This window comes from Hirundo rustica, chromosome 13, assembly GCF_015227805.2.
Source record: "Hirundo rustica isolate bHirRus1 chromosome 13, bHirRus1.pri.v3, whole genome shotgun sequence".
Lineage (NCBI taxonomy): Eukaryota > Metazoa > Chordata > Aves > Passeriformes > Hirundinidae > Hirundo > Hirundo rustica.
In genome coordinates, this window is record NC_053462.1 from 359814 (window position 1) to 375340 (window position 15527).

A 15527-nucleotide genomic window follows, 5' to 3' on the forward strand; every position below is an offset into this window, starting at 1 on the left:
AGAAATGAGTCATGTATGCAGTTATCATATACAAAAGGCAAACATTTCAAGTTTTATAAGGACACAACAATCCATAAAATATTGGTTGAAGGTAAGCACCAAACCCAGCAGCTGCCATTTCAGTGGCTGAAAGGCAAACCTGGGCTATGGTTGTCTTCAACACTGGAAGCTTGATCTTGACTGCAGTTCTTTCACCTCAGGTATTTTCCATGCAAGATCCCAGCTGTACAACACAGTGATGGAGGCATCTCATTATTTAAGGCCCATGCTCTCTTCCAAATACTCTTGGAAAACACACCAAAGCTAATCTTTCTCAAATTTTTTTTTTTTTTTTTTTTTTTTTTTTTTTTTTTTTTTTTTTTTTTTTTTTTTTACTTTTAAGAGCAGTATTAAATATTCATAAATATAAAACCTCTGTGGAAATAACTTTAATAATATTCTGATTCTGACTGTTTAAAAAAAAGGGGGGGAGAAAAAGAAAAACCACAATCCAACAACCAATCATCTTTGTCAGAGTGCTTGGCCAGCAGTGAAGATAAAACAGATGTGTCTGTTCCAAATATCCTGTAGATCACATGATGCTTCTCTTCGTGGACCAGAATTATTTCAGTACTTTCTGCTGTGTTGTAAGAAGCCCTCATTAGAGAACAAAAGCCCCTGGAGTGCCTGAGATTCAGAAAGGCTGGACTGGCAGAAACATCTTCAGACTCTTATGTGGAAAGTACTACAAAAGAAAGAAAAAGATTAAGACATATGAACACATTTGTCACTCTGCAAAAAAGTTTTCCTTAAAGTACAAAAAGGAAGGTGATGTGTAAAAAAAAAAATCATTTTTTCTTTCACACTTTTAGAAGATTTTAATCTCATGGGAGAAAATTCCATCTTCTGAAAATGTTAGCTCAGGGGCCAGCTCAATACTGGATTAAATCAAGTATAAATTGCCCAATTTATTGGATGTAGAGCAGAGCTAAGTGTTTCCCAATGGTACTTTTGTTATGGACAGCATTTGGGTCCTAACCAAGACAAATCAGGCAGGTAAAGTTGTTTCTCTTGTTGGGCCAAAGAGATCCTGGTTGTTATCCTCTATTTGCTCTTTAATACAGGCAAGCAGCATGGCTTACAGCTGCCACCAGAAGAGCTCCCAAGCATCTCAGCAGGACAGAGAGAGACAATTTAAGGAGGGTATGCTGAAACCCCACTGTTCAAGATCATGACAGTATCAAGTGTTTTTTTCTTGACTGATTGAAATGAGAAGACATTATTATGTTTTTGCTGGGGTTTTTTGTATGTAAAATCTGTGATTTTTTTCTCTAGACTGAAAGAAAACCTTTTTGGAATATTTGATAGGCTGCAGACTTTCTGGATGCATACTCTTTGGATTTTTTTTAATCAAAATACTCTAACTTAATTACAGGTATTAGATTTGAATCAGAAATTCACTAAAGGAAGCTTGTGGTATGTATTTAGACGAGATAAAATTTCATATTCCCCACGGTCCCTAGGAACTTTGTCTCTAGGAGTTTATTCAATCTGGGTGACAGTAAAAGATATGCTGAATAGCAGCCTGGCACACCAGCCTAAGCACTGTGAGAGAAAGCAGATAGTGATGCAAATAGTTTACTGACACTAATATTTTTTAAATAGAAGAATTATAAATATCTTGTCCACAATTCAATAATTGTCTAGAGACTATATAAATCCAAGCTCTTAAAAGTTTAACTCCCATGCAGATAATATCTAGAAGCTAAAAATCCATCACATTGTATGTAAAAACATTTGTGGCACGATTCCCCCCAAAAATCAACCCAAATCCACCTAACTGGAAATCTATTCATTAGAAAAAATGTTCTATTTTTAAAAATGTCATTTTGGCCTTTGAAGATTCAGCTTTTTACTAAGAAGCAGCTAAAATACTCTGAAAAAACACTGACAAAAATAATTCCCTTCCACTCTTTCTTTGCTAAGCATCTCTTGCCAGTTAGTCACTAGCTCTAATATTAGTTCTTAAGAACTAATTAATCTGCATGTTGGGACAGTCTTATGAGATGCACGTTCCCTATAAGAGAGCTTCCTTCAGCCTTTGGTAGGATTGGGGTCACAACATCAACTGGTGGCTGGGCAAAGGGCCACAAGTGTTTCAGAAATACTGCACTTCCAATGTTTAACGTGTTGTTTCCTTCTTGTTTACCTGGCAGCTCCCAGGTATTATTAATAACATAGTCCTCTCAAACCCCATTACATACTGTTACAGCATGCTTCACCCTCAGGCATTCAAACAAGCTGAAACTTCCAGGATGATTTATAAAACAATTTCCTGTAGAAAACGTAACCAGTCTTGTAGAACAGAACACTTAGCTAGTGCCAGCTCAATCTGCCAATGCTTCCATTAAACTACAAGCAGCCTCTTAATGATAACAATTTTGAGTGAAATAAAACTACTGGGATCAAATTGTCTGAACTAGTAACTGTCATTATTATTTACAGCTTAGTTCAGCTTCTGGGATAACAGCCAACTGCATAGATCTTCCCTGGTTAATGATTAAGAGTGTTTTCTTCTAGTCCGGAAAAAATTTCCTCAATGACAGCAGTGCAAATCAAGCAACAGACTTTACTGCATCTTCATTTGCCTGACAGCAGCACAAAGCTGGCAAAGGCTGTCTGTAGGAGATTAAACCTACACAGGGTCATTAAGTAAAGGTTTGAGAAAGAAGTGATAAGGAAAATCAGTCAACGCAGAGTGGATGAACTTCAGCTCATAGCAGGTCAAAGCCTGGATCATGGTGCCAAAGTTAATGCCTGGTGCATGTTAAGCAGGCATAATAATGTGACAGCTTAAAAAAACCCCAACCTGTATAAAAAACGTGCTTCAAAACCTGAGTGCATATTGCTATAAGAATCTGGCTTTCAAAGATTTTCCACAGAGTAAAGAGGATATTCCTCCTCAGTAGCTTCAAATCTCATGTTGATGATGATGATGATGATGATAATTTACAGCTGGATGAAAGTTCTCAATTTTTGTCACAAGTCGTCTGAGTACTGGTCCCATGTAAGAGAGCAGAGAGAAAAAAGTGTTCTATGGCTGTGTACAGATCACCTGCCCAAGCAATGGCAGAGCCAGGGATAAAACTTAACTGCCTGGAATCCTACATTTCCTCCTTTTATGATATGAAGAAGTGACTTTGGTGGGGAGAAAACGAAAAGAACAGAGTAAGAAATCCTTTACTGTGGAGGCAGATAAGCCTGCCGGACCTCTGCCCTGGAGTGATGTCCCTTGAATGGAATGTGATCAGCTCATCTCAACCCTCCCCGGGAGAGAGAACCCTTAGAAGAGCCTGTCCTCCCTGGCCATGGCGAGTCCCCACAATGCTCTGATATACCCATGTAGATCCTTTCTAATCCGTTGGGTTTTCCCCTTTGGTACCAAAGCCTTCCCCCATAGATACCCCGGCTTCTGCCCAGTTCAGGAGGGAGCTGTCTTCTGCCAGAGGACTGTCCGAGATCCCCGGAAGGCTGAAGGCTGTCTCCAGCAAGAACTCTCTCTGGGAAGACTGCAGCATGCTGGGTCAGACCACAGAGCCCCCACAGCCGTTCACACTTTACTACAGATAAAAATCACCTGGGGCCTTGCAAGTTATTCAGCATTTTCAGAAGGCTCTCATACCAGGTGCCGGGATGGTATTCTGGGATCAGAATACCATGGCTTCACAGCAAAATCCCTGCAAACTACAGTTACCCAGCATCTTCAACTGCCCACTGGCAATCATTTTCAATGTGGCTGTTGCTTTGGTTCCTAGGTGTTCCATTTTCACAGTTGCTGAGCATCTGGAAGTGTAAATCATTACACCCTTGGGGTTTCTTGAATTTAAATTCTGGAATGGATTCAACCCAAAAGTTGGCACAAAAAGTGGAGATATACAAAAACAAATGAAATTGCAACATTAATGGGTTGGTACTTCTTCCACATGTCTGCTTAAGACTCCAAATGGATAATTAATTTTAGGTGAAAGCATGTTTTTATATATTTTTGCAATAGTAAGAAGCTAGTTCAGTTTACCACTGGCGTATAGGGTTGGCTATCTGCCGTTAAGACGCTTCCTGCGTTTTGCATGCTCTGTGTTAGATTAGCCAGTGAAGCTGCACAGCCCTGCCTGCCCTTTGGCTGCACACAGCTCAAGGCTACCAGTTAAGGCAACCATTAGGCCAAAGACTCAAAAGAGAGGAAAACGAGAGGCCAAGAATAGAGCTGGAGAGTAATTCATAAAGATGTAAGAACACATTGTCTCAGTAAATGAATAGGTAATGTGTCCAAGACTGCTACGGCACAATTGAGCTTAATGAACAGGAACTGGGATTTTTGTGGTGAGAGATCAGCAACAGGAATTGCATTCTTGTCCCATGTCACAAAGTCTGTCACATGCTGGCAGGCACTGGCTCCTGCCAGAGAGTGCTTGTTTAGTTTCAGTCTCAGTCAGACTTGGTGAACCTACTGTGGCATTAAACTTCAATGAATCCCATTCCAAAAGCCAAATCTCTCTTTAGAATGCAATATTTACATGGTATTTTAAAAATTAAAGTAAGTTCCTCAGAACAGGAAGTTCAGTATTAACAAATATGTCCGTTTGTGATGCAGTGCCTACAGGAAAAATAGAACTAACAATATCCTAAAAAAATTAAATAACTTTACAGACAAAATGAAAAGTAAACCACAGGAAGGTTCAAATCTTCCATGCAAATCGGTTTGGATAAAAGTAGCCTCATGACCCTGCCACTTTCTTTTCCTGCAGCTGTTAACTCAGATTAAAACAGAAACCAAACCAATCTCCACATTCTCAGCTCTGAGACTTTTTTTCATTACACCCTCATTTTCCAATATAGCTTCAGACATATGTTGGTGAACCATGAGAAACATCAGATTCTTCAGAGGACTCTAATATTTTTTTAACATATATTTCCAGCTAAGAAATGGTTTTCTATGTACTTTTATCCCCACAGAAGTTGCTATTATATAGAAACTGCCTGGTCAGAGGCTCTAAACCAGTGTCTTGGTTAGGAGGTGGAAGGAGACCCTTCTTTATACCATCAAGAGCTCTTAGGCCTGAGGACTACAGAGATGAATCCCATGACCCATCTAAACTCCTGAATCTGAAAGGGGGAGGAAGTTACGGCTCCTCTTGAAGCCAGGGATGCCAAACATCTACCTTAAATACGCATGTTGCCATGTTAAACATGAAGGAGATATCTCGTCACAGACATGGAACCAAGTACGTGTTTAAACTGAGCAACTGGATGCTCAGTTTTCCAACACTTGGTAGCCTCGTCCTTTGATTTTATTGGGACTCTCCACTTTCTCTTACCTAATCTATAATATAAATCTCACTTCATCCCACTTTTTACTCATCATCTTGCTCTGCTGAATACCCAGCACTCAGTGATTTTCACTCATTTCCTCATCTTCCCACAGTATCACCAAACTGGAAAAGAAAAATAATGGTGACAGTCATTTCAATGGCTACACTGGCAAACATTCCTCTCTGCAATTTTCTCAGGAAATGACTGGACTGCACAGCATCCTCAGCTTGGAATTCTCAGTCAGCAGTTTGCAAGCCTCTACAACACAGCGATAAAGTCAGTCATGGCACAGGAAACTTCTGAAACTGCAGCTTCTGCTGAATCTTCAGATCTGCCTTTAATTCTTCACATTTGATCGCTGTTCTCTACCAGATTCATAGGAGCAGCACAGCCTTTGGATTGATTAAAGGAAACTCTACCTGATCCCAGCAGATTCTACATGGATAGCAGAACAAAGAAAATGTTTTCTTAGCCAGAAATAACTGTAACAAAATATTAGAATACCTATTGAGCTCAGCTTCACCATAATGATGATATATATCTTGTTCTAAAGGGGTTTCCATTGATACATTTGATTAGTCAAGGAATACCTGAAGTGTGTAAAACATTCACTTTGAGCGTCTCCTCTCCAGAAGCTGATGTTTCTCAAGGTTCACAGGAATCATGTGCTCCTGCTTTATTGTTGAATCGCTTTAATGTCTTTCCCCAGAAGTTCCATTTGTGAAAAAAATACTATTCTGTGTTCTGCAGGACACTTTATAGTTCTTAAAAAAATACTTTCATTTTCTCAGCAAAGAGATCAATGTGTTTCTGTGTATATTTGTAACATATACACAATATTTACACACGTTCCTATGCAGACAGCTGGGATCCTTGCTATAGGCTTAAGAAAAATATGAATTTGAGCTGATACTGGATCAAAGTATTTTCCTGAACCACACCAAGAGGGGTGGAGGGGCAGGAAACGTGCTAATTAAAAGTCATTGAGCTCTTAGTCTTAAATTAGGAGAGAACTGGAATATGCCCTAGAAAAGTAAACTGAGTTAGGTAAGAAGTCATCTCCTGGTCAGTTGTCTAGTAAAATACGTCTGACACTTCCTGTATTGACTGCACAGTGATATCCTAGAAAAATACCTGCAAGTATGCACAAGGCTCTCTTTTTCTTAAAATAATACCTGAGAAAGTCCGGTGCCTTGGAAATCATGTTTTCAAAATCTGCAAATCCTAATTTCCCATCACCATCCATGTCAGCTTCTTCTATCACCTTCTCACAAACCAGAGTGATCTCCTCTGCTGTCAGCTCTTCCCGGGTCAGCTTATTGAGGGTTTTTTCCAAGTCTGCTTTACAAATGAAGTTATCTGTGTTAAAATCTAAACAACAGAAGAACCAAAGATCACCAAGAGTCCTACTCATTTACTCCAAACACAAAAAGCACACCAGAGCCCCTCCACAAAGTACCATAGATCTTAAAGGCATAGATTGCTTTAAGCTCCCGGGGAGCCATTTCACTGAGCACGGAGAACATATCCACAAAGTCATTGAAGCTCAGGCTCCCCTCTCCATCTTCTGAGAAAGACTCCACAATCCTTTCTTTGAAGGGATTCTCCTGTGAAAGACATACATAGATTGGTATTTGGAAGATGAAAAAACCCTGCAGGGTCCCTGATAATGAATATTTAATTGCATGGCTAGCTCTTTAAAGACAATTTTTTCTTTTTTTTCCCCCCAAAAATGCATCTAAAAACATTGGTATGCTTTAGCAGGAAGTTTCAGCAGTACTTGCTGCTGCATAGTACCACTTCTGGCCTTTTATTTTCACTGATACATCAATGTCCAAACTGTGCTTGGACTGACTAAAAATTCCAGAGATTTAAACGAAATTTAATCTCCACAGGAGATTAAATCATTTGAAATAATTTCTAGCACCTTAGAATAAGACAATATTCTAAAACCATAAACACACAAGCAAGCATAAGAAGACCTGCTTTATTCCTCTGAAATCCGAAACAAATGTCTTTACAATAAAAACCCATCATCTGTCTCAGAGCTATACAAAACCCCGACATTAATCTGTAGCTGTATCGATAAAATTTGGAAAATAAATTCAATTCAGTTGAATATGAACAGAACACAAACATCACCTGGGCTGTGAGCATCTCATTAAAGCTGTGCTACAGATCTTATCTGAAGCCAAGACACTAATTAACATACTGATCCATAAACATACAGATGTGGTGGTGGCATATCAGGTTCACTATTTTTACTATGCATGCAGCATTTTGTTTGGCTTTTAAAGAAGCAGTACTGTGAAAGCTCAGAAGTTCAATCATATATCCATTAAATGTTTTGGGTTTTTTTTCCCTGTAAATTTAATTACCTAACAGGTATTCATAAATCATCCAATTATTTTAAATGGAATTTCAAAAACCAGCTATATTTCAGAGACAAATGACCAGAAAATGTTATTTTTCAGTGTATTTGAATTCTTTCTTGATAATTCACACATAGAACAAAAGCATCTATAGAATACTTTTTTGGTACAATGGTGGAGACTAAAAAAGCAATGGCCAGGAACAAGTCTGTTTTTATGGACAGGTGAAGCAGGGACCACAGAGCCTTAGGCTCAAATGACACCCCATTAAAGCAGTCAATACTAAATACAAATTCTCCTGCAAGGTTTGATGACTGAAGGAATCCACAACAGGGAACAGGCCTACAGATTTCAAAGGATACGAGATTAACAAGTTCACTGTTCAGATGAAGTCAAAACCAGGCCAGATAAAAACCAAATTAATAGGATAGAAAAGAGGGATTCCTGAAAATAAAAAGCAGCCTCAAAAAGCAGCAGGGTCACATCTCTCCAGAGCCTGAGAATGAAAAATAACACCTTAGACCCAGGCAGATGGCTGAGAGAACCTCACTGTAAAAGGATATGTAGTGATCACTCATGTCTCATGAATGATATGCAGGTACAGCAGGTGTGCATCTGTGGGTACTGCTTAGGCTAAAGTATTTCACTTAAATGCCTGGAAATGTGCCCGGAATTGTTTGTGAAATACACATTCACTTGGCTGTGGGATTTACCTGTGGTTATACACACATACCTGTTTGTGGGACATGCACACACAGACATGCAGGGAAGAACAATTGGTTCTATTGTTTCAAACTGACAGTTTATAAATTAGCCAAAGTAAGATTCATTTGGGCTGAAATATATGAAAAGGCCCACTTTCTTCCTAACAGCACAAAAAAAAATGCTGTGTTATACGTTTAATATTTGAGAATGACAAACATCAGAATGCACATCAAAACACGTTAGAAATTTATTTTTCATTTCTAAAATGCTGTATAGCTTTACTATGTTGTTTGGAACAAACCTGATCAGAAGTGTCATGGTAACACTAGTAAACTGACATCTTAGAGGCAGCATTGGGTAACAAACCAGGAGCACACAGATGCAAATATCCCTATCAGCAGTGAATATCAAGCCCAAGACTTCATGCTTTAGAAATGTTGGGGCAGGATCTCACTGACTCAATAAGCATATTGCAGTTGTATAAAATGAGTTATTTATTTGGCATGTCAGAGATCTTGAAAATACAGATGAATTAAGAATTAATTAAATGAACCTAAGCATACTTCTTAAATAACTCTTTGCCAAACAGATCTCTAAAACCAAAATGAAAAATAAAATCTTTCCTCATATTGATTTCTTTCCTTTAACTTTCTCATATTATGTGTCTTCAGGCAGTATATCTGTGGCTTACACAATGGAAAGTATTAGCTTACCTTCACAGATACTTTTCACATCCTTTCTGTAATTTCATTACCTCTACTCTAAAGAGCACAGATTAGGGTTCCATCATATTTAAAGAAAGAGCCATGGGGGAAGGGAGTAAAGGGGAAAATTATAATGTTCTTTCCTAGATTGCTTTCCCATAAGCACTAACTGTTGAAAAAAGATTCCTTGTAAAACTAGAAACTTACACTTAAAAAGCTTTTTCTGTACTCTCATGATAAAAATGAGAGGGGAGACAGAAACAATAAAGAATTGCTACAACCGAGAAACGACTGCTGTTTTGCAGATTGATGTTGTTACTGCGGTGGCTTGAGAGAATCCTAAATGTGCAATACGTCTTTGTACAGAACACTTCTTTTACTCAGATGTTTCTATGCATTTTTAAATCTCACTCAGCATCTATTCCAACATACATATCTATAACAGCTTACAATAAAACACAACCATTAGTTTTCTAACAAACTGTTAGAGGGTTTATTCCTGGCATTGCAGCTGAATCACGTTATATTTCCCTAGCCTCTAGTTTCCACCCCAGACTCAAGGAAAGCACTCTGGTGGCCTTTTGCCTTATCTGTTTTGTAGCTTGAGGAATTAATTTCAAGCATCCAATGCTATTCCCACAAGCTGACTGCATTTTGGAAATAAGAGGTTGCAAGTGAAGTTCAAAGATAGGTCAGGATAATTAAGTTGGAGATACTGGAGAGTCATTACAAAATGCTACTTAATTTTCATGTCCACAGAAACACAATTATGATTTTCCCTTTTGTATTTGAACAGAAACACAATGATGACTTTCCCTTTTGTATTTGTACATAAGTCCCCACTGACTTTAGAGAAAATATTTAAAAACACAAAGCAGTCTGTTTTGCAGACTATTGCAAGTCAGAATCTTTTTGGATGCTTTATTCAGGACTTTTTCAGCAACAGCAAAAACTAACCTTTCTCAAATTTCAGGAGTTATTCCAAAAGAGGGAAAAAAGAAATAAACTATAATAGACAAACATTAATATAAAAGTGGCTAAATTGTTCATTACCAAAGCTCCATAGGAAGGACTGGTGCTTCAGAAGGGAAGCATAATAAGTGCAACAGCAAATTGTCCCTGGAGCAGAAAAAACCAAGTTTCTTTGCAGGGTTTTTTCCTTAATTTTCTTCTTCCTCAAAATCAATAACTTGGGGTTTATGTGTCTCTGATTATATTAATGTCATCAAACTTCTCTGTGGTGCCTGCAGGGTACTGTTTAAGAAATTCCTGCAGAAACCAAGGCTAAGACAGAGCTAAAATGAAAAGTTTCTGTCTTAATAGAAAAGACCATTTTGTTCTTTTAGAAAGCAGAAGTGTAAGTTCAGCAATGACACTTTACTGAAGTCACAACAGCTAAAAACCCAAAGAATTCAGGCTGTATACAGAATTGTTTAAACATTACAGAACCTACCAGTACCTCATGGGAAGATAAGGCATTGTGACAAGAACTGATTCCTGACTGTGCTAGGGAAGTGCACAGACAACGCTGCAGCCCTGGTTTATGACACCTGGGGCACACACAGCTGAGACACTCAGATAAAGAGACTTCAGAGAAGCAAGGAGAGTGGTCTGAAGGGAGTAAAACATCCCGTCATGACTAGAAACAAGTAACAGAATGCAGCAAGGATGTTGAGATGAGCTGGAGGCAAAGACTGGCCAGAGCAGGGCTTGGGAATACACCCTGCTCTCTCAGGTGTCATTGCCTATTACATGGAAAGCTTTGAACTGGAAGACTCACTGAAATCACTTCTAAAGCCTCATCCTATTAACACTGTGGAAAGTATTTTTGTTTTTAAGCAAATTGCTTGCATTCATGTTTAAACTTAGTACAAACAGGCTGCTACCATTGGTTCTGAAATGTGAGATGGAGTCACTGTTCCCTGTGTGTCCTTCCTTGCCTCCTGGCCGATTCCCATTCCTGCTGTCCATCTTGTTTCAGCAGTGGATTTATGAACTACCTCCCTCCCCAGTGCAGCTTATGACAAGGCCTGCAAGGATCAATGAAGTTCCTGTGTGAGCCAAAACACAGGAAGCACCAGACTGTAAAGTGAGGGAAACAGAAATGGTTCCCCTCCAGCAGCCCTCTGCTGCCCAGCTCCGGAGAGAAGGGCTGCTCTGTGCAGAGAGCCCCCAGCCTGGGAAAGAGGCAATCTGGGATGTGGGTATGGACACCCACCACTGCTACCAACCACAGGGGTCTCTGGCACCAGGTTCCATTCCCACCTGCAACTCTGTGGCAATGACAGCGATAATATCACTGAAATCTGTTTTAATTAAAAAAAAAAAAAATCACTTTGGCTTTCTCTCTGGTCCCACACTGAGCAGTTCATATCATGGCTGCAATTTTGCAATATTAATTACTGCAATCTCACTGGTGTCCAGATGCCCCAAAGTTAATTTATTAGACTGGTGCCTTTGTAACTGAGATTGTGAAAATTAGAGAACGGAGACTGCAATGAAGCTGATGGAGTAAAGTAGCTCTGTTAACTTCAGTGTCATGGTAGACCTAATCAACTTTAAGTACCTTCCCCTTCTTTATTTATTTATTTCTTGTCCCAACTTTCAACTTTTAAGAATCAGAAACTAGTGAATAATTCATTACCAATTAAAGTGAATGACTATCAGCTTTTTTTTTTTTTTCCCCTTGAAACACAAAAACCTGGCTCAAAACATTAATGCATGAGGTTAAGATCTTTCTTTATATTAGTAGAATCTAATTTAGAAAAGTGCATTATTGATTCTATCCATTTGTCAGAACATGCAGCAGTATTGAGCTCAACATTGCCAGTAACTAGGAATGTAATGTGTATATGAAAAAAGCCAGGTGCATTGAAATTAGTACTAATTTTATTAGAATTCAATAGACATTTAGATCATTTATTTCTATTTTAAGATGTAAATGTTGTCTTTGTCTTCACCTTGATGAAAAGTTACCAAGGAAAGAAAACACCATAATGACTTGTTAGGCAGTCCGGTCAAGTTGCAAAGGTTAAAGATTTTTTTTCTTAGTGTATGAGCTGAAGTGAGTTCCCAAGGTTACTTCAGAAATAAACTCCTGGGGAAAGACTCTCTCCCCCTCACCCCCGTCTGCACAGGTGCCCACAAGACACTTCATGACCAAGATGGACCCCAGTTTATAACAAAGATCCTAGGCATTTTAACATCTTTTAGTGTCAATGCTTTGAAAGACTTAGGGAATAAGACCTAGTCTCCTCTCACTAGGATTTTAGTGGAAACAAGCTCAGTAGCTATTGAAAGCACTGTTCTCTGTGAGCTCCTAGAATTCCTGAAATAAAATGAGTGGTTTGACATCAGTATTTGTAAGATTTTTCCACAGACTTAAGAGACCTGAGAGAGAATTTGTATAAAATTCAATACCGAGTTTGTCCTGTTACATTCATAAAGTCAAGTTCCATTACCTGGAGACATCTTCTAAAGCAGGGTCAGAAAGCCTCACAGACTTGTGGTGCCAGCAGATAATGATCCACTTCATACATGGAAGCCTCTTAGGAAGTCTGTTGTTACCACCTAAGTTTGCTAAGCTAGCAAGATACGTTCCTGTATCTCAGTCTAAATATGATCCTGTATGAAATTTCTGGTTTGTACATCAACTTCGGTACCAGGCCTTCCACCTCAAAAGTTCTCATAGAATGGAGCTACTCTTTAAGTGTTCAATCCTCTGTCACTGAAGCCAAAAAGACTGAGTGATCATAATTTCTCACTTTGTTTTCTAAGCTTAGCCTTGATTTTTCACAAAGCAACTCTCAGCTGCCTGGCAGTTAAACTCTGAGGAGTCAAAGAACCGTGCCAAAGGATTTCATGTTGTGCTATCAGTATCTCAGAGATGGTAACATAAACCCTAAGGAATACTGATGCTATTAGAAAAAGCATAAACATATTTGCTGAAGAAGCCCATGCTTACTGTGAAAAAGAATTATAAATTATTTCTCAGCTTCTTCAGAAACTCATGTTGTCTATAGGCATCTGCTAAATCAGAGTCTGAAGTATGGCTGAAGGATAAAAATTTCCTCAAGGTTTCCTATTGAATTAAATGCTTGTATGTGTTTCGGATTTCCATTTAAATGAAATGCTGGTTGAACATTTTTCAACACACATACATTAACAAAACGTGCTTCTTTTTCAATAATTTATATTATTCCAGAATCAAAAATACAGTAAGCGTGGTATTAAAGGAACAAAGAGTTCTGTGAACTTCAACTAATCTAATTAAAATGTTTTTCACTTCAGGTTGACTTAGCGTCCTCCACAACTAAATTTCTAAAGCATGGCTTCTGCTTGTAAAATATCAGATATTTGAAAAAAAATACAACACTAAGGAAGAATTTCTAGGTCATTGAAATTAAGTGGAAAGCCATCAGTTACAAGGTTCTTATAGCATTGCTCTTAAAAAGCTTAATAATGCTTCATGCAACTATCAGATTGAACATGTAATTGTTTCCACATTATAGTAATTTATAAACATCAATTGACTAGCATACATAAAAAATAGACTATGTGACAACACAACACAACATAATTCAATGAATTGTTTAAAAAAATAAATGGCTAGAAGTCCACATTTGTCCTGTTAAAACCATAAATCATTAAATTGTTGAACTGAGAATAAAAACAAATAGTGTCTCATTTTTTGCACTGATTGTCTTACACCTGCTGCTTCTCTTAATTGCAGTTACATGGACTGTCTCTCCACCTCCCATCATGTAATGTCCCCGTGAAAATGAAAAATTAGGAAAAACAATACTTATTGTGCTCAGGCAGCTGAGAAAAAAGGGGAAAACCCTTACTTTTTATTAGAAATATTCTACACACTGCTAGCAAATTTCCATCAACAGACTAAGATAAGAACTTCAGATTTCTAACCAGCTCTTCACACAGATCCCTGTGGGGACGTGGCTTCTGTGGGGGATATACACAAAAGGCAAGGATTGCTAAATTTAATTTCATTTCCTATTCATTTCCTTTAACATCTACCCCAACTATCTCTGCAAGAAAGACATTCACCTAAACATTTTCCTGTTTCTGGGGCTGGTTTTGCCCTTGAACAACAACAGGAAGGGGAAGACCTCAGCATGCCACAGCGCTTCTGGATATCAGTTTCGGGAAAAAGTCTGGCAGACGAGCTACAGAAGTTAAGATACAGTTTGCAAGCAGTCAGACGCGATACCTTCAGCTCAGGCATGTTTATTATAAGCTGCATAGGTAGTTTAACATCTGGGTCCTTTGTATAGTCCATGGGCACAACGTTTGGTGCCATTTCATGGTATCGGCCGTGCAACCTGTAAACAAGCAGAAACAAACAGCCAATAACCAATTTTAAATAACTAATTCCATTCAGACAGTAAGCAGATACAACTTTGTCTTGCAGCTCTAATCTTAGTGCACAAGTCTGAGCCCACCAAATTCCCGTCTTTCTGAAAAAAGAGGGCTTTGATGCAGTATCCAGCATAACTGCTACCAACAGCCATGCGTTTCTCGAGGTCTGTAACTGGGCAGGGTTTCACCCTCTGTGTAGGTAACATTTAGGCACTACCAGGTATGTGCACACAAGGGCTGAACTAAGGCACGTACTATGAAATGCAATTCTTATCATATGTGGAAGTTTAGTCTTACACCTAATTAATAAACTGCTTAGTGATCCCTTTGTCATCTCCTATGTATTAACACAGTGTATTCTGATCTCTCACTAGGGCACAGGTACTGCTTGTATACATTATAAAGCTGTATTTTCCTTTTAACGAAAAATCCTGCCTAGTCATTAGGCATACTAACAGCTACATATAGAGATTACCATGTTTTAACAGAACACAAAGAAAGGAGTTATACAGGAAGCAATGCCTCACCAACCCCTTTATTTCCCCAGCTTTAGCTGTAGCAGCCCTGCAGCCAGCCCCACACCCAACTGAACTACTTTAGATTCCTGTGTGTAAATAAACTTAAAACCTAGGAGAAAATCATCTACAGGCATCTCTTTTCTTATGATTATGATATGCCACAAAGAACACGTGAAATGAAACACAGAAACACATTTTTTCTGCATATTAGGAAACTGATGTCTTCATCCTCTACAGCATATTTTGTGCCATACCAGAAACTGGATATCCACCGCTGCTCACCACAGCTTACCCTGACATTTCATAAATACTGTGTAATTCAAGATGCAATAGCCATCTCCCTCTCTAGCAACTGATTTGTCTATCATAAATAGCAGCTAAAAAGATGCCTCTAAATACAACAGAAAAAGCAGCTTAAAAGCACTTAAGAAAAACTTAAAAGAAAGCAAAACTTTCAAGTCCAATATCCATCTATGGTTACCTACTTTTTTAAAAACTAGAAT

The 15527-nt window shown here is 38.5% G+C and overlaps 1 protein-coding gene across 2 annotated transcripts in view; it reads right to left on the reverse strand.

Moving 5' to 3' along the window:
• Positions 1-393: 393 nt before the first annotated feature.
• The window catches only part of CIB2 (calcium and integrin binding family member 2), a 43278-nt gene continuing 28144 nt past the window's right edge, over positions 394-15527 (reverse strand). For both annotated transcript variants that reach the window (XM_040077381.2, XM_040077380.2), the window contains exons 3-6: positions 14358-14469; positions 6809-6956; positions 6525-6720; positions 394-724 (exon numbers count right to left, since the gene is read on the reverse strand). In XM_040077381.2, the coding sequence (XP_039933315.1) occupies positions 703-724; positions 6525-6720; positions 6809-6956; positions 14358-14447 (456 nt within the window). In that variant the 5' untranslated portion in view covers positions 14448-14469 and the 3' untranslated portion in view covers positions 394-702. The remainder of the gene's footprint in view (positions 725-6524; positions 6721-6808; positions 6957-14357; positions 14470-15527) is intronic.